The 24,369-nt window shown below is 37.4% G+C and overlaps 3 protein-coding genes and 1 non-coding gene across 4 annotated transcripts; 1 reads left to right on the top strand and 3 right to left on the bottom strand.

Annotated features, from left to right (window-relative positions):
• Positions 1 to 1,758: 1,758 nt before the first annotated feature.
• Positions 1,759 to 1,898, top strand: LOC113493608. The gene has a single exon (XR_003400588.1). It is a non-coding gene; the product is annotated as a U4 spliceosomal RNA (small nuclear RNA).
• Positions 1,899 to 3,024: 1,126 nt separating this feature from the next.
• LOC113492801 (cholinesterase 1-like) lies at positions 3,025 to 6,512 on the bottom strand. The gene is made up of 3 exons (XM_026870479.1): positions 6,250 to 6,512; positions 3,695 to 4,968; positions 3,025 to 3,432 (listed from the first exon to the last, which is right to left on the bottom strand). The coding sequence occupies exons 1-3, from the start codon at positions 6,427 to 6,429 to the stop codon at positions 3,228 to 3,230; spliced, it is 1,659 nt and encodes a 552-aa protein (XP_026726280.1). The 5' UTR covers positions 6,430 to 6,512; the 3' UTR covers positions 3,025 to 3,227.
• Positions 6,513 to 9,685: 3,173 nt separating this feature from the next.
• LOC113492798 (para-nitrobenzyl esterase-like) lies at positions 9,686 to 12,757 on the bottom strand. The gene is made up of 3 exons (XM_026870477.1): positions 12,526 to 12,757; positions 10,330 to 11,606; positions 9,686 to 10,085 (listed from the first exon to the last, which is right to left on the bottom strand). The coding sequence occupies exons 1-3, from the start codon at positions 12,703 to 12,705 to the stop codon at positions 9,881 to 9,883; spliced, it is 1,662 nt and encodes a 553-aa protein (XP_026726278.1). The 5' UTR covers positions 12,706 to 12,757; the 3' UTR covers positions 9,686 to 9,880.
• A 5,008-nt stretch (positions 12,758 to 17,765) lies between these two features.
• LOC113492796 (esterase FE4-like) lies at positions 17,766 to 20,784 on the bottom strand. Its single transcript, XM_026870475.1, has 3 exons — positions 20,564 to 20,784; positions 18,380 to 19,653; positions 17,766 to 18,128 (listed from the first exon to the last, which is right to left on the bottom strand). The coding sequence occupies exons 1-3, from the start codon at positions 20,741 to 20,743 to the stop codon at positions 17,924 to 17,926; spliced, it is 1,659 nt and encodes a 552-aa protein (XP_026726276.1). The 5' UTR covers positions 20,744 to 20,784; the 3' UTR covers positions 17,766 to 17,923.
• Positions 20,785 to 24,369: the final 3,585 nt, after the last annotated feature.

Genomic DNA, 24,369 nt, shown 5'->3' with positions numbered 1-24,369 from the left:
TAAAAACAATGTATTTATTTTATTTTTTGCTATGACATGTGTATGTGTCTGTGTGTCAGATTATGGTACCGTAGCTCCTAAACAAGTGAACCGATTGCGATTTGATATTTTTTTTCCGGAGTTATTTTATTTTTCTATGAAAACATTTCTAATAAGTCTATCTTTTTATCATCAGAGATAAAATATATTCCAAAATATATTAAATAAAAATTGTGAAATCTTATGGTTCTTTTCCTCGCCTAGAACTACGATAAAATTACCAATATTTCTCAGACTACCGGATTCAAAATTTTCCGGCCAAAAATAAATCACGCTATAGCTGGCTGATCGGAATTAGTCATACAACAATAATTTTAAAGATCTGCTGTATCACGGTGATCACTTTAATCTGCCCATACCTACATTTTTTGACATATTCCTATCTCTAACTTATCATACCTATTAGTGTCTAGTGAAATGATTAAGTGATTAGTTTTATAGACACCTGCTTCTGCCCGCGACTCTGCCCCGTAGAAAGAAAGCATTTCCGTACCCAAAAGGTAAATTCGGTAAGCTGAAAAAATTAAATATTCTGAGATCTTCCAAAGCTAACAACGGGCGCAATGGAGAAGTATTTTCCTGCGGAGTAATATTAAAATTGTGATATCAATTAAGGAGTACCTAATCTACCTATCCGACTTCTTCCCTTAGTAAGGCTGATTGTTAGACTTGCTAGTTTATAGCTGCCTGCAAAGATAGTAAAGATAGAAAATGTAAACCCTCAATTTGACGTGCCTTTCAGAAAACCGTAGTAACTCGTTATGACATAAATGAGCACCTACCGACCGTTTCAAGCGTAGCTTAACCTGTGATCGATCCACGTGTGGAGTTGTATCTTGGCTACGAATTCCTCTCTAAGAAGGAGATTAATACCCGTATTTAAGAACGGCCCTGACCACAGCCTCGCCCTTGGGCCTGCTTTTTGTCATAGTTAAGAAGAATCTAAAGCCAAATAGACATTTAAGACCGTCATAATGAATGCAAATTGTTGTTCGTGCATAAGAATGTTAGTATTACCAATTTAAGACAAAGTTTCGTGTTGTTCATTGCCGCTTACAGAAAAAAAAGAAGCTTAGCACGGTTTTGTCAAAGCGAATATTGCTGACACATTGTTTTTATAAGGATTCTCGAAATGAAATTGAAAGCCGACAATAGAACAGTTGAACACATTTCACTATACGTCAGCCCATTCACAATTCCCCTATCTAAAGGGACGCCTGTCTACTTAAAACTCGTCTAAAAATAAGGATGTCGCGATAAGCTTTCTTCAAACAATAACTGCCTCCCCTTTACATTTGCCTGGGCTTAAAATTTGAGATACGAGTAACAAGAGCAAACTGTGTGAGATGCCAACAACGATGTCATAACAGCTAAATGCTTGGATAGTTTATAGCATTTGGATATATAGTTTTAGTATTCGGATAGCTTTTTTGTTTCTGTCTAAAATTTATACACTAGAATGTAAGCAAGCCAAACATCTGTCATCAATCAATGTAAACCTTTGTCTGACAGCCTAAAAAGACAGTGTAAGTATTCTGTACTTCTGTATAATAGCGATATTAAGTATTCCAAATAAACAATTGTCCAAATAATGTTGAACAGAAACTTCGTTTCATTTAGTACCGTGAACCCAACTAGATGGCGTTGGGATCGATTTAAAAGTCGCAATCGTTGTGTTACACGTCCTCACCTACTCGATTTCGTTGAAGTCTATACTTTAACTTTGCGCAGAGGCAATATCGTAACCAATGAGGTTAATCCGAGGTGCGATTATTGCTAGTTGAAAACTTTACCAATACCCCGCCGTGTGGACGTGAAATACCGTCCGCGATGGCAATTTTTGAATGGCCGTTAAAGGCCTAAGAATCCATGGAAAATGCGTTGTCGGTTGCAGTAGCAGTGACGAACAAAGATGAACAAACAAACTTCTCTGAATGAAACATGCTGTTAAATAGAATTAGACTTAAGAGAGAATGTATGGAGCTATAGGCCCGTAATTTGAATACAATTACTCGAAATTGGATTAGAATTACCTATAATTAATGAAAATCAGCTTAAAATAACATATTTTTCGTATTCTCTAAGCATGGACGGTACACTCAAGGTCAATACAATAATTGGTTGGCGAAATGCTCAATAAAATAGGAATAATTTCAAATTTAATCCAATTGCCATTCATTCATCGGCCATTGTATTTACAAGCAGAATCGGGGCCCTGGTCACGTATTCATGTAGTATTTCGGGGTTGCTACTGCGCTACGATTATTATGTTTGAAGTGATGACAGGTCGTATTGTACAGGTGGAAAGGTAGGTAAGCGCATGTTTTTGTCCTTTATGCTTTGATTTTTCAATATAATTTAAGACAGTAGCTTGTTGCTGTTGTTGGAGGGCTCGAAAATGATTTATGAAACAATCATATTGTTTGAACAAGGTTGTTACTCGGTTCGCCTTTGACGTCGTAGAATATCGGAACTTTAGTTAAAAAATGCCATTGCCACAAAATCGCCACCCCTCCAAACTTATTACTACTTACCAAATCATTTTCATAACCAAACGTTATCGTTACGTTATCTTTCGGTGCCCATGCTGGTGTGAGCGCCGACCACGCAATATTTTTCAAATAACCTTAATGATTAATGTCATATGGCATTTTTTTTTCAGAATAATGTATATAGCCTTTGTTAATCTGGGATAGTTAAGCATTCTAATTGTGACAGAGTTTTCGAAATCGGTCCTGTAGTTTTTGAGATGGTTCATAACATACATACACACAAATCTTTCCTATTAGTGTAGATTTGGTTGGTGATCGTCGTTGGAGCATCACAGCATATTTATCACTTTTTTGTCTGAATATTTATGCTATTTAACTACGACGTTAACGAGCACTTATGTAGATATACATAAACTTATAGCTATGACAAATCAACGATGTTTGTGAAGGGAGAGGACCAGTTGGAGTAGGTTAAATGATTAAAAAAAAATCGTGATTTCAGCAATCCCAGAAAGGTTTAAATTACATCGAAAGCTAATTTAATAATAAATTCTTAGAATTTTATTGAAAAAGTTTCTTATTTTTGTACAAAACGGTTTCTTGATTAACTCCCATAACTCAGTCTTTTTTCCGTGCCCTGATATTGTGGATCGGTTACATAGTCAAGTAACACTGCAGTAGTTTTTAACAATAAAACTACAATTCAGTACGGCCTTTTATGGGAGGCTGTGGTGGCTCTGACACTTTGTAGTATTTCTGATACAAGTCATCCCATAAAGTAGCACTCCTTTTCAAAAATGAATTCCTCAGTTCAATCTCTCTTCCCAAGGACATGTAAGGAGTGCCACTGGCGTCTGTCGTCGGCCAAGCTGGTAGAGGTGAACCTTCTGGCACAGGTTTACTGTAACAGAATTATATGAAATTTAATAAATTCTAAAATCAATATTATAATAGAATGAAATCACAATCTTTTGCAGATTTTTTTTCTATATCGTTATAATTTGACCAACTTTAAAAAAATGTGTAACTATTAAATATGAAGGCCCTGAATATGTTAACGACCTACTTAATAAAACGAATAATTGTCGTATTCAAAACTATCTCTAAGCGCAGAGCAATGACGGTTAAAAGATGGTAACCAATGAGATCATGTTGTAACTTACCCGTAAACTGCAAAGTTGTACCATATGTCCCTCATTGTCGCCTTCATTCGTTTATATTCTGGCGTTAAGTTACTTTCGTCACTCGTTACAAATGCTACTCCATCCAAAACTGCCATCGACTGAGCACAATGGTCAGCTCCTCTTACATTTGTATGAGGCACTACAGGTGTTTGTTCATCCACAAAGGAATACTCATACAAATATATCTGATCATGTCCATTTTCTACATGAAGCCTAACTGTTCTGAGAGTTGGATACGCAAACATAACATCACCAAAGTACTCAACGTAATCGAGTACTGTTTCATCTGACACAGGCTTGCCCTTAAAGTAGAATTCTTTTACTTTTTGAGCTATTTCATTCTTTTCTTTTTCACTTCCAAATTGTAAATCAACAGATAAAAAGTCGGAAAAGTTTTCATTCATGTCACTTTGCCATCTTTCGAAGTTCACCATTTGCACTAAACCTTCCATGTTACTGACGCCGACCAAAACTGGGACCTTCTTGTAGTTCCCGTTTCTTATTATATTGATTGGGGCGTCGGTAAGGAAAGCCTCTTTGTCAGTAGAGCGTTCTACACATGGATAAAATATCAACGAAACATTTTTAATGTCAAAAAATGTACCAGTCACCAGTGATTCTATCGGAGTATTCTTATAAAATGCTTGTAAAGCATAAAAATCGTCGACATCGTGGAAGTTCAACATTCTGGCGTAATTTTTGGCTTTTTCTATAGGGTCGATCTGAGTTGCAAAAGATGATACACTAACTCCACTTTCCGGGACAACTTTAGTAAAAAGTCCTTCCGCGGACTTCGACAGCATCAGTAAACTTACAGATATCGAGCCAGCACTGCCTCCTAAAATGGTGACGTTGTCAGGATCACCTCCAAAGCTGGCGATATTTTTCTGCACCCATTTAAGTAGTGCTACTTGGTCTTTCATTCCAGCGTTGCCCGGAGCGTCCTCTGTACCAAGACATAAAAATCCTTGCACACCGAGGCGATAATTAAACGTAACTACTATAACGTTCTTTTCTCTTACTAAATTCTTAGGTGACATCATATTTCCCACACCCAATTCAAATGCTCCTCCATGAACGTATACCATGACGGGAAGATTTTTCTGGTCAGTGTCGGGAACAAAGACGTTTGCAATGAGACAGTCTTCCTTCATTAAGCCTTGCTTTACTAAAGGATGTTTCACTTGGTAGCACATTACTTGTTCATCAACAGCATCTCGAGGTTGCGACCACACGGGGGCTGGAAGCGGAGCCTAAAACAAAATAGTAACATTAGGTTGGTCTAAATATATTCATGTTTTTTTTTTCACAGAAAGCGTAGGTAATGTAAACTTGTATTGTTATGATTTAGTTGGATCGGCCACAATAAGACGAAGGTCGCATTGGCTGCTGTAACTTTAGTTTCTAAATGCCATAGGTTTAACCATGTTCCTATGTTACCATGTACCCATAGTCTTGCTTCATTGAGTATTTCAAGACTAACCGCTTAAAGTAAGACGGCTATCCTACTCTAAGCACCCTTAGTCCAATTATTAGAATAATTATTTTAAGTCTAGTTTGAATTTCTCAAATATACAAATCGTTATTTCCGTTATTGAAATACGCACCTATTAATAACATTAGCAACATAAATTTAAAAAATAAGAAAAAAAGCAACTGGCCGGCATTGGAAACTGGCTGCCGATGGTAAGTAAACACCATGTTGAGAAGTATCCAAAGGAATCCATTGACTTAATCACCAATAAATTATACCTAAGGACTATAATAACTATCGTGAGACTGATTCATTATTAAATGATGTAACGGTTTACTCGCGTATTTATCGGGGTAGCCCGACTAGTTTCGGACCCAACCGGAGTCCTTAATCATGAGCAGACGCGTCGGGATCGCAGTTCGACTCGCGATCCCGCCGCGTCGAGTAAACCGTTACATCATTTAATAATATACCTAAGGACAATAATTGTGACTTGTCATGGTGATATTTACAATCATTACTTGCCAGTCTGATTTATCTTTAACCACTATAGTGTCATGCTGATTGGCAAAAAAACGAAGACAAATCCGATAAGCCTAGAAATGTCCGCTTCCTATCGTAAAGACCTACAATAACCGGCTACACGGATAAGTAAACTTTATATAAACGAAATGTACTAATATAGTTTGTAAGATTTAATGTTGACTAACATAAGACCAATCAAACATGGAAACAAACGAAGATAAATCAGACAAGTCCTATTCCTACCGCAAAGACGTTCCTATAACCGGAAACACGGATAAGCAACCTTTAGATAAACGTAATGTACCAATGTAGTTTGTAAGATTGGATATTGACTAACATCGGACCAAACAAATATTGAAAAAAAAAGAAGCTAAAAAATAACAATCAATTAGCATTGCTTAATTATTATTTTTTTCATTTTCAGCTATCATAATATTAACGTATTTGATTATTCGAACGTTCCAATAAAAATTCAAACTAACATACAACATCTATCAAAGTGTTCATAAATAGAAATAGTTCAGTCTCAACTCACCTTATATCTGTCTGCTCCAGTGGGTGCTGTGGCGTACGGGATGTTGTAGAAGGCGTAAGGCCCTTCGGGATCCTTACGACCGCGGAGCACTCCCTGAGAAATACGAACTTCCTTCCACTCGCCTTCATCACAGCTGCACAGCGCTAGTACCGCTACAGCGGTTACAATCCGCAACAACATCGCGATATTCACTTACGAAACTAACAATGAAATAATTAAGTTCTACACGTTAGTTGAGTGCTGCCTATAGAAGACGTCTGCCAAATTGTATCTACAAATCACATATATATAGTGTTATCGATAATCATATACCTCTCTCACTTTATCATCATTAGCCATCGTTGTCTGTGCGAGGTTACTATTGGTTTATCGCCTTTCATACATGATAGCTGGTTCCGAATCAACTTATGACATGTCTTAAAATATAATGCAAATTAATTCAAGTTACTTTTTACCTAAAACAATATCAAGGATGGACTTAATATTTTGAACATCTTTAAAAAGGTTCTTACAGTGAATTAGTTATAATATATAAACACCGATCCAGTATCATGTCGTTTGTTTATAAAACCAAAGTTCCTGGACCAAAACCATCATATCTGACCATTCTTTTTACAAAATTAATGATAGGCAACTGCAATTATTTTGTTATAAGTACTCAGTAAAAAAATGACACGGTAAAAAACATACATACATTTAGATGTACAGCTCCAGTTGAATTCCCACTTGAATCACTAACTATTAAAGTGTTAGCCAAAACATTTTTTTAAGTGAAATTTCTTTCGCTCGCTTGTCTTGGGGAGTAATCTGGCGAAAGCGTGAAGCAAGCGTTACGAAAAATGTGGCCGGACGAAGAGAACGGGCGTTGACTGGGGCATAAAAGAGAGAGATCTTTCATTCTCTCTCTCTCTCTCGCTTATAGCCAAATATATTCCGTATAACTAAGCACAGTGCAGTCGCGTAAAAAATAATAGATTCTCATATTTTCCTTAACGGAGCGAAAGAAGTTTCACTTCAGTCGTATGGCCATAAGCACACTCGTTTTTTATATCGTCGTAATTTAAAGCACAGTGCAGTCGCCTAAAAATAATACATTATTATATTTTCCTACACACATTTCTCATTATCGAATCACACATTTCTACATAGTCTCGGGTCTGGGTGTTTGTGGTACCTTCATTGTATCAGAATTCCATAACACAAGTGCTTTAGCAACTTACTTTGGGTTCACAACAATGTATGTGAAGGTGTCTGCATTTATTATTTATTTATTTATTTAATGGTAGTCGCCGTCCTGGTTGACCTTTACATTACTTAATTTTATGAAATACCTTAGGAGATATCAGAGTTTTCTTATTACTTGTTAATTTTATAATAAGTATAATGTAAGCATTTTGATAAATCTGTCAAAATGACAACTTAAATACTCAAACGTATTAACGCTGACCGTCCTTGTGGCGATGATCATCGCGGGCAGAGCCGCGAGTAGCAACCAGTATCTACAATACTAATTACTTCATTATTGCAATTAATGCTTACTAATAAATATTTATCTATTTACATAAATAGAAAGATAAGAATGTGTCGAAAAAAATGTATAAGCAGTTTAAAGTGAATATCATCGTGATACAGCAGATCCTTGAATTTGTTGCTGTCTTACTAATTCCGATCAGCCAGCTATAGCCTGATCTAGTTTTGGTCGAAAATTTCTGAATCCTCTAATCTAAGCAATATTGGTAATTTTGTTGTAGTTTTAGGACGAAACGGCAATAATATCAAAACATTTAGGAATATTTTGAGGTTTAACTTTTTTCAGAAAAGTTTTCACCTGGTCGAATAAGAATATTTACATGGTAATATAAAAGAATCCCAATCGGTTTACCCGTTTAAGAGCCACGTACCAGACAGACACACAAAGTTGTTTTCTAGGGATGGTAGTAAAAAACTTAATCCGATAAGTACTACGGTGCCACAGTCAGACAATAGACATACAGATACATACGCATAGCATAAAAGTAAAATAAATATGTACACTATTTACATGACTACTTTAATTATTCATCCAAGGTCAATCCAACAAGGTAATTTTTGTGGTTATAACATACCGTAAAAAAACAAATCAAGTTCTATTCAAGTGTGTCGGACCAGTGGCTAGCATCATTTTACTGCAGGCTAATGGAATCATCTGTCAAACCATCACAAATATCGTTTAATTTAATTGATTGATTTATATAAACAATAATTGTGTCAAATTGCAAAGCTTTTTGAAATCTTCGAAAGGTAGGTAAGCGCATGTTTTTTGTCCTTTATGCTTTGATTTTTCAATATAATTTAAGACAGTAGCTTGTTGCTGTTGTTGGAAGGCTCCGAATGATGGTGCTCGAAGATGATTTATGAAACAACCTTGTTCAAACAATATAATTGTTTCATAAACAATTATATTGTTTGAAACTCGAGAATCTATTATTTTTTACGCGACTGCACTGTGCTTAGTTATACGGAATATATTTGGCTATAAGCGAGAGAGAGAGAGAGAATGAAAGATCTCTCTTTTATCCCCCAGTCAACGCCCGTTCTCTTCGTCTGACCACATTTTTCGTAACGCTTGCTTCGAACTCGGTTTGCCTTTGACGTCGTAGAATATCGGAACTTTTGTTAAAAAATGCCATTGCCACAAAATCGCCACCCCTCCAAACTTATTACTACTTACCAAATCATTTTCATAACCAAACGTAACTGCGCCTTCTTTTAGCTTTTGTTAATATTGGCGTGTAACCGTGACAACCTTAATTATATTACTTATTTACTGTTTTCTTTGTAAACTAAATGACAGCTTGGTGTACTTTAAAGTTGCCCGCGAACTTTTCCGCGTGGTCAGATGGTATAAGAAAGATTTTTCCGAAAGCCTTCCTCTGTGAAGGTATTAATTAACCCTGACATAATTTTTCGACCAGTAGTAGTTCCTGAGTTCTACTCTTAATCTACTACTGTCTGTTACTTTTACTCTTTTCTTTATCTTTCGGTGCCCATGCTGGTGTGAGCGCCGACCACGCAATATTTTTCAAATAACCTTAATGATTAATGTCATATGGCATTTTTTTTTCAGAATAATGTATATAACCTTTGTTAATCTGGGATAGTTAAGCATTCTAATTGTGACAGAGTTTTCGAAAGCGGTCCTGTAGTTTTTGTGATGGTTCATAACATACATACATACAAATCTTTCCTATTAGTGTAGATTTGGTTGGTGATCGTCGTTGGAGCATCACAGCATATTTATCACTTTTTTTTCTGAATATTCATGCTATTTAACTACGAGGTTAACGGGGACTTATGTAGATATACATAAACTTATAGCTATGACAAATCAACGATGTTTGTGAAGGGAGAGGATCAGTTGGAGTAGGTTAAATGATTAAAAAAAATCGTGATTTCAGCAATCCCAGAAAGGATTTAATTACATCGAAAGCTAATTTAATAATAAATTCTTAAAATTTTATTGAAAACGTTACTTATTTTTGTACAAAACGGTTTCTTAACTAACTCCCATGACTCAGACGTTTTTCCGTGCCCTGATATTGTGGATCGGTTACATAGTCAAGTAACACTGCAGTAGTTTTTAACAATAAAACTACAATTCAGTACGGCCTTTTGTGGGAGGCTGTGGTGGCTCTGACACTCTGTAGTACTTCTGGTACAAGCCATCCCAAAGAGTAGCACTCCTTTTCAAAAATGAATTCCTTAGTTCAATCTCTCTTCCCAAGGACATGTAAGGAGAGCCACTGGCGTCTGTCGCCGGCCAAGCTGGTAGAGGTGAACCTTCGGGCACAGGTTTACTGAAACAAAATTATAAGAAGTTCAATAAATTCCAAATCAAGAACAGAGTAAAAACTCACTCTTTTGTAGTTGTTTTTTTTTCAATAAAATGTTTTGTAACTGTTAAGTACGAAGGCGCCGAAAATGTAAATTTACGACTTTTGACTTGTCGCACTCAAAGCCATCTCTAAGCGCAGAGCAACTATGGAAAACTAACATTGTCCCGAGTAAGACGGTTACCAATGACGTCATGTTGTAACTTACCCGTAAACTGCAAAGTTGTACCATATGTCCCTCAGTGTCGCCTTCATTCGTTTAAATTCTGGCGTTAAGTTGCTTTCATCAGTCGACACAAATGCTACTCCGTCAAAAATTGCCATCGACTGAGCACAATGGTCAGCCCCTCTTACATTTGTATGAGGCACTACAGGTGTTTGTTCATCCACAAAGGAATACTCATACAAATATATCTGATCATGTCCATTTTCTACTTGAAGCCTAACTGTTCTGAGAGTTGGATACGCAAACATAACATCACCAAAGTATTCAACGTAATCGAGTACTGTTTCATCTCCCACAGGCTTGCCCTTAAAGTAGAATTCTTTTACTTTTTGAGCTATTTCTTTCTTTTCTTTTTCACTTTCAAACTGTAAATCAGCTGGCAAGAAGTCTGAAAAATTTTCGTTTACGTCGTTTTTCCATCTTTCGTAGTTCAACATTTGCAATAAACCTTCCATATTACTCACACCGACCAAAACTGGGACCTTCTTGTAGTTCCCCTTTCTTATTATATTGATTGGGGCTTCGGTAAGGAAAGCCTCTTTGTCGGTCTGGCGTTCTACACATGGGTAAAATATGAGCGAAATATTTTTAATGTCCAAGAATGTACCAGTCACCAGTGATTCTATGGGAGTATTCTTATAAAATGCTTGTAAAGCATAAAAATCGTCGACATCGTGGAAGTTCAACATTCTGGCGTAATTTTTGGCTTTTCCTATAGGGTCGATCTGAGTTGCAAAAGATGATACACTAACTCCACTTTCCGGGACAACTTTAGTAAAAAGTCCTTCCGCGGACTTCGACAGCATCAGTAAACTTACAGATATCGAGCCAGCACTGCCTCCTAAAATGGTGACGTTGTCGGGGTCACCGCCAAAGCTGGCGATATTTTTCTGCACCCATTTAAGTAGTGCTACTTGGTCTTTCAGCCCAGCGTTACCCGGTGCGTCCTCTGTACCAAGACACAAAAATCCTTGCACACCGAGGCGATAATTAAACGTAACTACTATAACGTTCTTTTCTCTTACTAAATTCTTAAGTTTAATCGCATTTCCCGAACCCAATTCAAATGCTCCTCCATGAACGTATACGATGACTGGAAGATTTTTCTGGTCAGTGTCGGGAACAAAGACGTTTGCAATGAGACAGTCTTCCTTCATTAAGCCTTGTTGCTCTACTAAAGGATGTTTCCCTTGGTAGCACATTACTTGTTCATCAACAGCATCTCGAGGTTGCGACCACACGGGGGCTGGAAGCGGAGCCTAAAACAAAATTATAACATTAGGTTGGTCTAAATATATTCATGTTTTTATTTTTCACAGAAAGCGTAGGTAATGTAAACTTGTATTGTTATGATTTAGTTGGATCGGTCACAATAAGGCGAAGGTCGCATTCGCTGATGTAACTTTAGTTTCTAAATGCCATAGGCTTAACCATGTACCTATGTTACCATGTACCCATAGTCTTGCTTCATTGAGTATTTCAAGACTAACCGCTTATAGTAAGACGGCTATCCTACTATAAGCACCCTTAGTCCAATTATTGAAGTCTGTTTTAAATTTCTCAAAAATACAAATCATTATTTCCGTTATTGAAATACGCACCTATTAATGACATTGGCAACATAAATTTAAAAAAATAAGAAAAAAAACAACTGGCCGGCATTGGAAACTGGCTGCCGATAGTAGGTAAACACCATGTTGAGAAGTATCCAAATGGCTTAATCACCAAAAAATTATACCTAAGGACAATAATTGTGACTTGTCATGGTGATATTTACAATCATTATTTGCCAGTCTGATTTATCTTTAACCACTATAGTATCATGCTGATTGGCAAAAAAACGAAGACAAATCAGACAAGTCTAAACATGTCTGCTTCCTATCGTAAAGACGTTCCTATAACTGGAAACACGGATAAGCAACCTTTAGATAGACGTAATGTGCCAATGTAGTTTGTAAGATTGGATATTGACTAACGTCGGACCAAACAAATATTGAAAAAAAAGAACCTAAAAAATAACAATCAATTAGCATTGCTTAATTTTTTTTGTATTATTTTCAGCTATCGTAATATTAACGTATTTGATTATTCGAACGTTCAAACAAAAATTCAAACTAACATTCAACATCAATCAAAATGTTCTTAAATAGAATTAGTACATATTCAGTCTCAACTCACCTTATATCTGTCTGCTCCAATGGGTGCTGTGGCGTACGGGATGTTGTAGAAGGCGTAAGGCCCTTCGGGATCCTTACGACCGCGGAGCACTCCCTGAGAAATACGAACTTCCTTCCACTCGCCTTCATCACACCTGCACAGCGCTAGTACCGCTACAGCGGTTACAATCCGCAACAACATCGCGATATTCACTTACGAAACTAACTAGTTGAGTGCTGCCTATAGAAGACGTCTGCCAAATTGTGTCTACAAATCACATATATATAGTGTTATGGATAATCATATACCTCTCTCACTTTATCATTATTAGCCCTCTGTTGTCTGTTCGAGGTTACTATTGGTTTATCGCACATTCATACATGATAGCTGGTGCCGAATCAACTTCTGACATGTCTTAAAATATATTTATTTATTTAACAATTTATGTACATAGAAAAATAAGATTTGTGAGTACATTTACAAAGGTACTGCTTATTTCTTAAAGAAATCTCTTCCAGCAGACCTGCGAAAGGAGAAATCAATTAGAAATACAGACATAGGTGCACAAATTTACAGGTAACAAAAAGGAAAAGGCTCAAGGAAAAGAAATAGGAGAACGAAAATAGATTACAAATACAGTACAGGTACTGGTTTACGAAAAAAGCATAAAAACATAAAAGACGAAATTAAGAGGACAGGTAATGCTCCTTTACTCGTCTCTTAAATATAGCGATAGTAAGAGAATTTCGTATGTCAGGCGGCAGTGAGTTCGAAAGTCGGACTGCATGCACGGAAAAGGAAAAGGAGTAGAAGTCCGTGCTGTGAGGATGGAATTTGAGGAGGGTTTGGAGGTGGGATCTACACGGAGTGTCAGTAGGCTTAACGTACGAGAAACGCTCTCGCGTATAAGATGGGTAAGTTTTGCCAGCGCTCAAGTTTGTTAAGTAGCTCCTCGGTAGCATCTAAATAGCAGGCATCAGCATAATATATTAACGGCTGGATCAAAGAATGTGCCAGAGAAATTTTAGTTTTAGTAGGAAGAAAAGAAAAGTGAAGAGCATGATACACTTTGCGACTAACATCATTAATGTGCGTTCGCCATGATAGATTGGAGTCGATTATTACACCTAGATCTTTAGCTGTATCGGAGTAAGGAATCGGGACACCGCCAAAATATAATTTTTGGATGCTATTTAAATCAAGGACATTGCGCAGATGTCGGCTGCCGATAATCAACGCCTGTGACTTTACAGGGTTGAATCTTAAGCCGTAAGACTCAGCCCAGGAACATATGTTCGTCAAGTCGAGGTTCATAGCGGATGTCGCGGCATCAGCATTAGCAGGAGAGAAATGCCGATATACTTGCAAATCATCTGCGTAAAGATGGAAACTAGAAGAAATTACTCGTGTGAGAGAGTTTATGAAAATGCTAAATAATAGAGGAGAGAGGACGCCACCCTGCGGTACGCCCGCAGCGAGGACACACCATTCAGATAAGGTGTCTTCATGGCGAACACACTGCGAACGGCCCCGAAGATAGGAAGAAACCAGGCTGTAGAAGAATGGGAAAAGTTGATGGATTGGAGTACACCTAGAAGTACGTCTTAGTCGACTGAATTAAATGCACTGCTGAAGTCTAGGAGAACAAGTACCGTTAGCCAAGCGAATGTCATCAGTGACATTAATCAGGGCAGTGACAGTACTGTGGCCCGGGCGGAACCCACACTGAAAAGGGGAAAGAAGAGAGTAAGTTGTTAAGAAATAGGAAACTTGGCGATGTACAATATGCTCGAGGACTTTGAAAAGGAAGGGAAGAATAGAAATAGGTCTATATTGTGAAACTGTAGTAGCAGTGGATGATTTAAGCAATGGAATTACGTAAGCTTGTCTCCAAAGAGAAGGAAAGGTACACTAGGAGATGGATAAATTAAAGATGTAGGTGAGGATAGGAAGCAAGTAAGTATTTGCGGTAATATAGATGTAATCATCCTCGAGCAGAGATCGTCCGAGCCGACAGCAGAGGAAGATATAGCTAAGACAGATTTTTTCACATCAGATTGTGAGATAGTATTGAATTCGAAAAGTGGGCAGTTCGGTGCCGGTAAACATTACAGTTCGAGCAAAGTGCTAGTCTTCTCCGTTGGCCCCAATGTAACCGGAGACAGAGAGAAATGATGATTTAGAAATGATGAATTCGAAAAGTGGACATACCGATACCGACTGACTTAAGAAATTTCCATGAGTCAGAAGGACTAAGCTTATTGAGAGAATCGTGAAAGTAGCGCCTCTTTGCATCTTGACACAGAATATTGCAGCGATTTCTTAAAGATTTGTAGACCGCCAGGTTGTGATCGGATGGTCTCCGTTTATATCTTCCCTTACTATCACTAACTATTATAGTGTTAGCCAAAACATTTTTTTCAGTGAAATTTCTTTCGCTCGCTTGTCTTGGGGAGTAATCTGGCGAACGCGTGAAGCAAGCGTTACGAAAAATGTGGTCGGACGAAGAGAACGGGCGTTGACTGGGGCATAAAAGAGAGAGATCTTTCATTCTCTCTCTCTCTCTCGCTTATAGCCAAATATACTCCGTATAACTAAGCAAAGTGCAGTCGCGTAAAAAATAATAGATTCTCATATTTTCCTTAACGGAGCGAAAGAAGTTTCACTTCAGTCGTATGGCCATAAGCACACTCGTTTTTTTTATTTTTCTGGTAAAACGTGCAATCATGCATGCAATAGTAAGTACATTGAATGTTACAAAAACTGTTGTAGAAACGTAATTATTTTTTATTTATTTATATAAATATAAAATCGTCGTAATTTAAAGCACAGCGCAGTCGCCTAAAAATAATACATTATTATATTTTCCTACACACATTTCTCATTATCGAATCACACACATTTCTACATAGTCTCGGGTCTGGGTGTTTGTGGTACCTTCATTGCATCAGAATTCCATAACAAGCATGCAGTAAGTTGCTAAAGCACTAGGCTTTAGCAACTTACTTTGGGTTCACAACAATGTATGTGAAGGTGTCTGCATTTATTATTTATTTATTTATTTAATTGTAGTCGCCGTCCTGGTTGACCTTTACATTACTTAATTTTATGAAATACCTTAGGAGATATCAGAGTTTTCTTATTACTTGTTAATTTTATAATAAGTATAATGTAAGCATTTTGATAAATCTGTCAAAATGACAACTTAAATACTCAAACGTATTAACGCTGACCGTCCTTGTGGCGATGATCATCGCGGGCAGAGCCGCGAGTAGCAACCAGTATCTACAATACTAATTACTTCATTATTGCAATTAATGCTTACTAATAAATATTTATCTATTTACATAAATAGAAAGATAAGAATGTGTCGAAAAAAATGTATAAGCAGTTTAAAGTGAATATCATCGTGATACAGCAGATCCTTGAATTTGTTGCTGTCTTACTAATTCCGATCAGCCAGCTATAGCCTGATCTAGTTTTGGTCGAAAATTTCTGAATCCTCTAATCTAAGCAATATTGGTAATTTTGTTGTAGTTTTAGGACGAAACGGCAATAATATCAAAACATTTAGGAATATTTTGAGGTTTAACTTTTTTCAGAAAAGTTTTCACCTGGTCGAATAAGAATATTTACATGGTAATATAAAAGAATCCCAATCGGTTTACCCGTTTAAGAGCCACGTACCAGACAGACACACAAAGTTGTTTTCTAGGGATGGTAGTAAAAAACTTAATCCGATAAGTACTACGGTGCCACAGTCAGACAATAGACATACAGATACATACGCATAGCATAAAAGTAAAATAAATATGTACACTATTTACATGACTACTTTAATTATTCATCCAAGGTCAATCCAACAAGGTAATTTTTGTGGTTATAACATACCGTAAAAAAACAAATCAAGTTCTATTCAAGTGTGTCGGACCAGTGGCTAGCATCATTTTACTGCAGGCTAATGGAATCATCTGTCAAACCATCACAAATATCGTTTAATTTCATTGATTGATTTATATAAACAATAATTGTGTCAAATTGCAAAGCTTTTTGAAATCTTCGAAAGGTAGGTAAGCGCATGTTTTTTGTCCTTTATGCTTTGATTTTTCAATATAATTTAAGACAGTAGCTTGTTGCTGTTGTTGGAAGGCTCCGAATGATGGTGCTCGAAGATGATTTATGAAACAACCTTGTTCAAACAATATAATTGTTTCATAAACAATTATATTGTTTGAAACTCGAGAATCTATTATTTTTTACGCGACTGCACTGTGCTTAGTTATACGGAATATATTTGGCTATAAGCGAGAGAGAGAGAGAGAATGAAAGATCTCTCTTTTATCCCCCAGTCAACGCCCGTTCTCTTCGTCTGACCACATTTTTCGTAACGCTTGCTTCGAACTCGGTTTGCCTTTGACGTCGTAGAATATCGGAACTTTTGTTAAAAAATGCCATTGCCACAAAATCGCCACCCCTCCAAACTTATTACTACTTACCAAATCATTTTCATAACCAAACGTAACTGCGCCTTCTTTTAGCTTTTGTTAATATTGGCGTGTAACCGTGACAACCTTAATTATATTACTTATTTACTGTTTTCTTTGTAAACTAAATGACAGCTTGGTGTACTTTAAAGTTGCCCGCGAATTTTTCCGCGTGGTCAGATGGTATAAGAAAGATTTTTCCGAAAGCCTTCCTCTGTGAAGGTATTAATTAACCCTGACATAATTTTTCGACCAGTAGTAGTTCCTGAGTTCTACTCTTAATCTACTACTGTCTGTTACTTTTACTCTTTTCTTTATCTTTCGGTGCCCATGCTGGTGTGAGCGCCGACCACACAATATTTTTCAAATAACCTTAATGATTAATGTCATATGGCATTTTTTTTTTCAGAATAATGTATATAACCTTTGTTAATCTGGGATAGTTAAGCATTCTAATTGTGACAGAGTTTTCGAAAGCGGTCCTGTACTTTTTGAGATGGTTCATAACATACATACATACAAATCTTTCCTATTAGTGTAGATTTGATTGGTGATCGTCGTTGGAGCATCACAGCATATTTATCACTTTTTTGTCTGAATATTTATGCTATTTAACTACGAGGTTAACGAGGACTTATGTAGATATACATAAACTTATAGCTATGACAAATCAACGATGTTTGTGAAGGGAGAGGATCAGTTGGAGTAGGTTAAATGATTTAAAAAAAATCGTGATTTCAGAAATCCCAGAAAGGTTTTAATAACATCGAAAGCTAATTTAATAATAAATTCTTAGAATTTTATTGAAAACGTTACTTATTTTTGTACAAAACGGTTTCTTAACTAACTCCCATGACTCAGACGTTTTTCCGTGCCCTGATATTGTGGATCGGTTACATAGTCAAGTAACACTGCAGTAGTTTTTAACAATAAAACTACAATTCAGTACGGCCTTTTGTGGGAGGCTGTGGTGGCTCTGACACTCTGTAGTACTTCTGGTACAAGCCATCCCAAAGAGTAGCACTCCTTTTCAAAAATGAATTCCTTAGTTCAATCTCTCTTCCCAAGGACATGTAAGGAGAGCCACTGGCGTCTGTCGCCGGCCAAGCTGGTAGAGGTGAACCTTCGGGCACAGGTTTACTGAAACAAAATTATAAGAAGTTCAATAAATTCCAAATCAAGAATATCAAGAAAAGAGTAAAAACTCACTCTTTTGTAGTTGTTTTTTTCAATAAAATGTTTTGTAACTGTTAAGTACGAAGGCGCCGAAAATGTAAATTTACGACTTTTGACTTGTCGCACTCAAAGCCATCTCTAAGCGCAGAGCAACTATGGAAAACTAACATTGTCCCGAGTAAGACGGTTACCAATGACGTCATGTTGTAACTTACCCGTAAACTGCAAAGTTGTACCATATGTCCCTCATTGTCGCTTTCATTCGTTTATATTCTGGCGTTAAGTTACTTTCATCAGTCGACACAAATGATACTCCGTCAAAAATTGCCTTCGACTGATAACAATGGTTAGCTCCTCTTACATTTGTATGAGGCACTACAGGTGTTTGTTCATCCACAAAGGAATACTCATACAAATATATCTGATCATGTCCATTTTCTACTTGAAGCCTAACTGTTCTGAGAGTTGGATACGCAAACATAACATCACCAAAGTATTCAACGTAATCGAGTACTGTTTCATCTCCCACAGGCTTGCCCTTAAAGTAGAATTCTTTTACTTTTTGAGCTATTTCATTCTTCTCTTTTTCACTTTCAAACTGTAAATCAGCTGGCAAGAAGTCTGAAAAATTTTCGTTTACGTCGTTTTTCCATCTTTCGTAGTTCAACATTTGCAATAAACCTTCCATATTACTAACACCGACCAAAACTGGGACCTTCTTGTAGTTCCCCTTTCTTATTATATTTATTGGGGCTTCGGTAAGGAAAGCCTCTTTGTCGGTCTGGCGTTCTACACATGGATAAAATATGAGCGAAATATTTTTAATGTCCAAGAATGTACCAGTCACCAGTGATGCTATGGGAGTATTCTTATAAAATGCTTGTAAAGCATAAAAATCGTCGACATCGTGGAAGTTCAACATTCTGGCGTAATTTTTGGCTTTTCCTATAGGGTCGATCTGAGTTGCAAAAGATGATACACTAACTCCACTTTCCGGGACAACTTTAGTAAAAAGTCCTTCCGCGGACTTCGACAGCATCAGTAAACTTACAGATATGGAGCCAGCACTGCCTCCTAAAATGGTGACGTTGTCAGGATCACCGCCAAAGCTGGCGATATTTTTCTGCACCCATTTAAGTAGTGCTACTTGGTCTTTCAGCCCAGCGTTACCCGGTGCGTCCTCTGTACCAAGACACAAAAATCCTTGCACACCGAGGCGATAATTAAACGTAACTACTATAACGTTCTTTTCTCTTACTAAATTCTTAGGTGACATCATATTTCCCACACCCAATTCAAATGCTCCTCCATGAACGTATACCATGACGGGAAGATTTTTCTGGTCAGTGTCGGGAACAAAGACGTTTGCAATGAGACAGTCTTCCTTCATTAAGCCTTGCTTTACTAAAGGATGTTTCACTTGGTAGCACATTACTTGTTCATCAACAGCATCTCGAGGTTGCGACCACACGGGGGCTGGAAGCGGAGCCTAAAACAAAATAGTAACATTAGGTTGGTCTAAATATATTAATGTTTTTTTTTTCACAGAAAGCGTAGGTAATGTAAACTTGTATTGTTATGATTTAGTTGGATCGGTCACAATAAGGCGAAGGTCGCATTCGCTGCTGTAACTTTAGTTTCTAAATGCCATAGGTTTAACCATGTACCTATGTTACCATGTACCCATAGTCTTGCTTCATTGAGTATTTCAAGACTAACCGCTTATAGTAAGACGGCTATCCTACTATAAGCACCCTTAGTCCAATTATTGAAGTCTAGTTTGAATTTCTCAAAAATACAAATCATTATTTCCGTTATTGAAATACGCACCTATTAATAACATTGGCAACATAAATTTAAAAAATAAGAAAAAAAACAACTGGCCGGCATTGGAAACTGGCTGCCGATAGTAGGTAAACACCATGTTGAGAAGTATCCAAATGGCTTAATCACCAAAAAATTATACCTAAGGACAATAATTGTGACTTGTCATGGTGATATTTACAATCATTACTTGCCAGTTTGATTTATCTTTAACCACTATAGTATCATGCTGATTGGCCAAAAACGAAGACAAATCAGACAAGTCTAAACATGTCTGCTTCCTATCGTAAAGACGTTCCTATAACTGGAAACACGGATAAGCAACCTTTAGATAAACGTAATGTGCCAATGTAGTTTGTAAGATTGGATATTGACTAACGTCGGACCAAACAAATATTGAAAAAAAAGAACCTAAAAATTAACAATCAATTAGCATTGCTTAATTTTTTTTGTATCATTTTCAGCTATCATAATATTAACGTATTTGATTATTCGAACGTTCTAATAAAAATTCAAACTAACATACAACATCTATCAAAGTGTTCATAAATAGAAATAGTTCAGTCTCAACTCACCTTATATCTGTCTGCTCCAGTGGGTGCTGTGGCGTACGGGATGTTGTAGAAGGCGTAAGGCCCTTCGGAAGCCTTACGACCGCGGAGCACTCCCTGAGAAATACGAACTTCCTTCCACTCGCCTTCATCACACCTGCACAGCGCTAGTACCGCTACAGCGGTTACAATCCGCAACAACATCGCGATATTCCCTTACGAAACTAACTAGTTGAGTGCTGCCTATAGAAGACGTCTGCCAAATTGTGTCTACAAATCACATATATATAGTGTTATGGATAATCATATACCTCTCTCACTTTATCATTATTAGCCCTCTGTTGTCTGTTCGAGGTTACTATTGGTTTATCGCACATTCATACATGATAGCTGGTGCCGAATCAACTTCTGACATGTCTTAAAATATATTTATTTATTTAACAATTTATGTACATAGAAAAATAATATAGAAAAATAAGATTTGTGAGTACATGTACAAAGGTACTGCTTATTTCTTAAAGAAATCTCTTCCAGCAGACCTGCGAAAGGAGAAATCAATTAGAAATACAGACATAGGTGCACAAATTTACAGGTAACAAAAAGGAAAAGAAATAGGAGAACGAAAATAGATTACAAATACAGTACAGGTACTGGTTTACGAAAAAAGCATAAAAACATAAAAGACGAAATTAAGAGGACAGGTAATGCTCCTTTACTCGTCTCTTAAATATAGCGATAGTAAGAGAATTTCGTATGTCAGGCGGCAGTGAGTTCGAAAGTCGGACTGCATGCACGGAAAAGGAAAAGGAGTAGAAGTCCGTGCTGTGAGGATGGAATTTGAGGAGGGTTTGGAGGTGGGATCTACACGGAGTGTCAGTAGGCTTAACGTACGAGAAACGCTCTCGCGGATAAGATGGGTAAGTTTTGCCAGCGCTCAAGTTTGTTAAGTAGCTCCTCGGTAGCATCTAAATAGCAGGCATCAGCATAATATATTAACGGCTAGATCAAAGAATGTGCCAGAGAAATTTTAGTTTTAGTAGGAAGAAAAAACTGTAGGCTTTTAAGAGAGTGAAGAGCATGATGCACTTTGCGACTAACATCATTAATGTGCGTTCGCCATGATAGATTGGAGTCGATTATTACACCTAGATCTTTAGCTGTATCGGAGTAAGGAATCGGGACACCGCCAAAATATAATTTTTGGATGCTATTTACATCAAGGACATTGCGCAGATGTCGGCTGCCGATAATCAACGCCTGTGACTTTATAGGGTTCAATCTTAAGCCGTAAGACTCAGCCCAGGAACATATGTTCGCCAAGTCGAGGTTCATAGCGGATGTCGCGGCATCAGCATTAGCAGGAGAGAATTGCCGATATACTTGCAAATCGTAGATAGAAGTACGTCTTAGTCGACTGAATTAAATGCACTGCTGAAGTCTAGAAGAACAAGTACCGTTAGCCAAGCGAATGTCATCAGTGGCATTAATCAGGGCAGTGACAGTACTGTGGCCCGGGCGGAGCCCAGACTGAAAAGGAGAAAGAAGAGAGTAAGTTGTTAAGAAATATGAAACTTGGCGATGTACAATATGCTCGAGGACTTTGAAAAGGAAGGGAAGAATAGAAATAAGTCTATATTGTGAAACTGTAGTAGCAGTGGATGATTTAAGCAATGGAATTACGTAAGCTTGTTTCCAAAGAGAAGGAACGGTACAGGAGGAGATGGACATATCTATCAAATAATGCGAATTCATTCAAGTTACTTTTTACCTAAATCCATATCAAAGGTGGAATTAAGATTTTGAACATCTTTAAAAAGGTTCTTACAGTGAATTAGTTATAATATATAAACACCGATCCAGTATCATGTCGTTTGTTTATAAAACCAAAGTTCCTGGACCAAAACCATCATTTATCTGACCATTCTTTTTAGAAAATTAATAATAGGCAACTGCCATTATTTTGTTATAAGAACTCATTCTCACTCAACTCAGAAAAAATGACGTGGTAAAAAACATACCTATATAAACATACAAACATTTACATGTACAGCTCCAGTTGAATTCCCACTTGAATCACTAACTATTATAGTGTTAGCCAAAACATTTTTTTAAGTGAAATTTCTTTCGCTCGCTTGTCTTGGGGAGTAATCTGGCGAACGCGTGAAGCAAGCGTTACGAAAAATGTGGTCGTTCGAAGAGAACGGGCGTTGACTGGGGGATAAAAGAGAGAGATCTTTCATTCTCTTTTTCTCTCTCGCTTATAGCCAAATATATTCCGTATAACTAAGCACAGTGCAGTCGCGTAAAAAATAATAGATTCTCATATTTTCCTTAACGGAGCGAAAGAAGTTTCACTTCAGCCGTATGGCCATAAGCACACTCGTTTTTTTTTCTTTCTCTTTTTATTTTTCTAGTAAAACGTGCAATCATGCATGCAAACGTGCAGTCATCATGGCGGAATCTCTGCTGGAGTTGGAGCTGATGCTGAACGGCCTAAGCGATTCTTCGCGACGTGTGGGTCTCGGAATGAACCTAAATAAAACTAAAGTCATGTACAATGGCCTTGTTCTTCCGAGACCCGTGGTCGTAAATGGCGCTGCTCGCGAGGTTGTGCAAGAATACATATATCTTGGCCAAACCATCCAACTGGGGCGACACAACTTCGAGAAGGAAGCGAGCTGAAGAATACGTTTGCGCTGGGCAGCATTCGGGAAGCTACGTCATATCTTTGAATCGTCGTTCCCACAATCCCTTAAGACCAGGGTCTTTAACCAGTGCGTCCTACCCGTAATTACGTATGGAGCTGAAACGTGGACACTCACCGTGGGCCTGGTCCATAAATTTAAGGTTGCTCAGCGTGCGATGGAGAGAGCGATGCTCGGGGTATCTCTGGTGGATAAAAAAATGAAATTCGTAACGAAGTCATCCGCCAGAGAACCAAAGTTACCGATATTGCTCGCAGAGTCAGCACGCTAAAGTGGAAATGGGCCGGCCATGTCTGCAGACGGACAGACGGTCGATGGAGCAGACACGTGTTGGAGTGGAGACCACGTTTAGGCAAACGTAGTGTAGGACGCCCTGCGGCACGATAGACCGATGATTTGAAGAAGGTGGCTGGCAGCGGATGGATGCGGGCTAACCAAGACCGGAATGGTTGGCGCTCTTTGGGGGAAGCCTACGTTCAGCAGTGGACGGCAATAGGCTGAGATGATGATGGATGCATGCAATAGTAAGTACATTGAATGTTACAAAAACTGTGGTAGAAACGTAATTATTTTTTATTTATTTATATAAATATTAAATCGTCGTAATTTAAAGCACAGTGCAGTCGCCTAAAAATAATACATTATTATATTTTCCTACACACATTTCTCATTATCGAATCACACATTTCTACATAGTCTCGGGTCTGGGTGTTTGTGATACCTTCATTGTATCAGAATTCCATAGCACAAGTGCTTTAGCAACTTACTTTGGGTTCACAACAATGTATGTGAAGGTGTCTGCATTTATTATTTATTTATTTATTTAATTGTAGTCGCCGTCCTGGTTAACCTTTACATTACTTAATTTTATGAAATACCTTAGGAGATATCAGAGTTTTCTTATTACTTGTTAATTTTATAATAAGTATAATGTAAGTATTTTGATAAATCTGTCAAAATGACAACTTAAATACTCAAACGTATTAACGCTGACCGTCCTTGTGGCGATGATCATCGCGGGCAGAGCCGCGAGCAGCAACCAGTATCTACAATACTAATTACTTCATTATTGCAATTAATGCTTACTAATAAATATTTATCTATTTACATAAATAGAAAGATAAG

Source organism: Trichoplusia ni, chromosome 4 (assembly GCF_003590095.1).
Source record: "Trichoplusia ni isolate ovarian cell line Hi5 chromosome 4, tn1, whole genome shotgun sequence".
Lineage (NCBI taxonomy): Eukaryota > Metazoa > Arthropoda > Insecta > Lepidoptera > Noctuidae > Trichoplusia > Trichoplusia ni.
The sequence above is the reverse complement of the archived record's forward strand: the minus strand, read 5'-3'. Positions and strand labels throughout refer to the sequence as shown.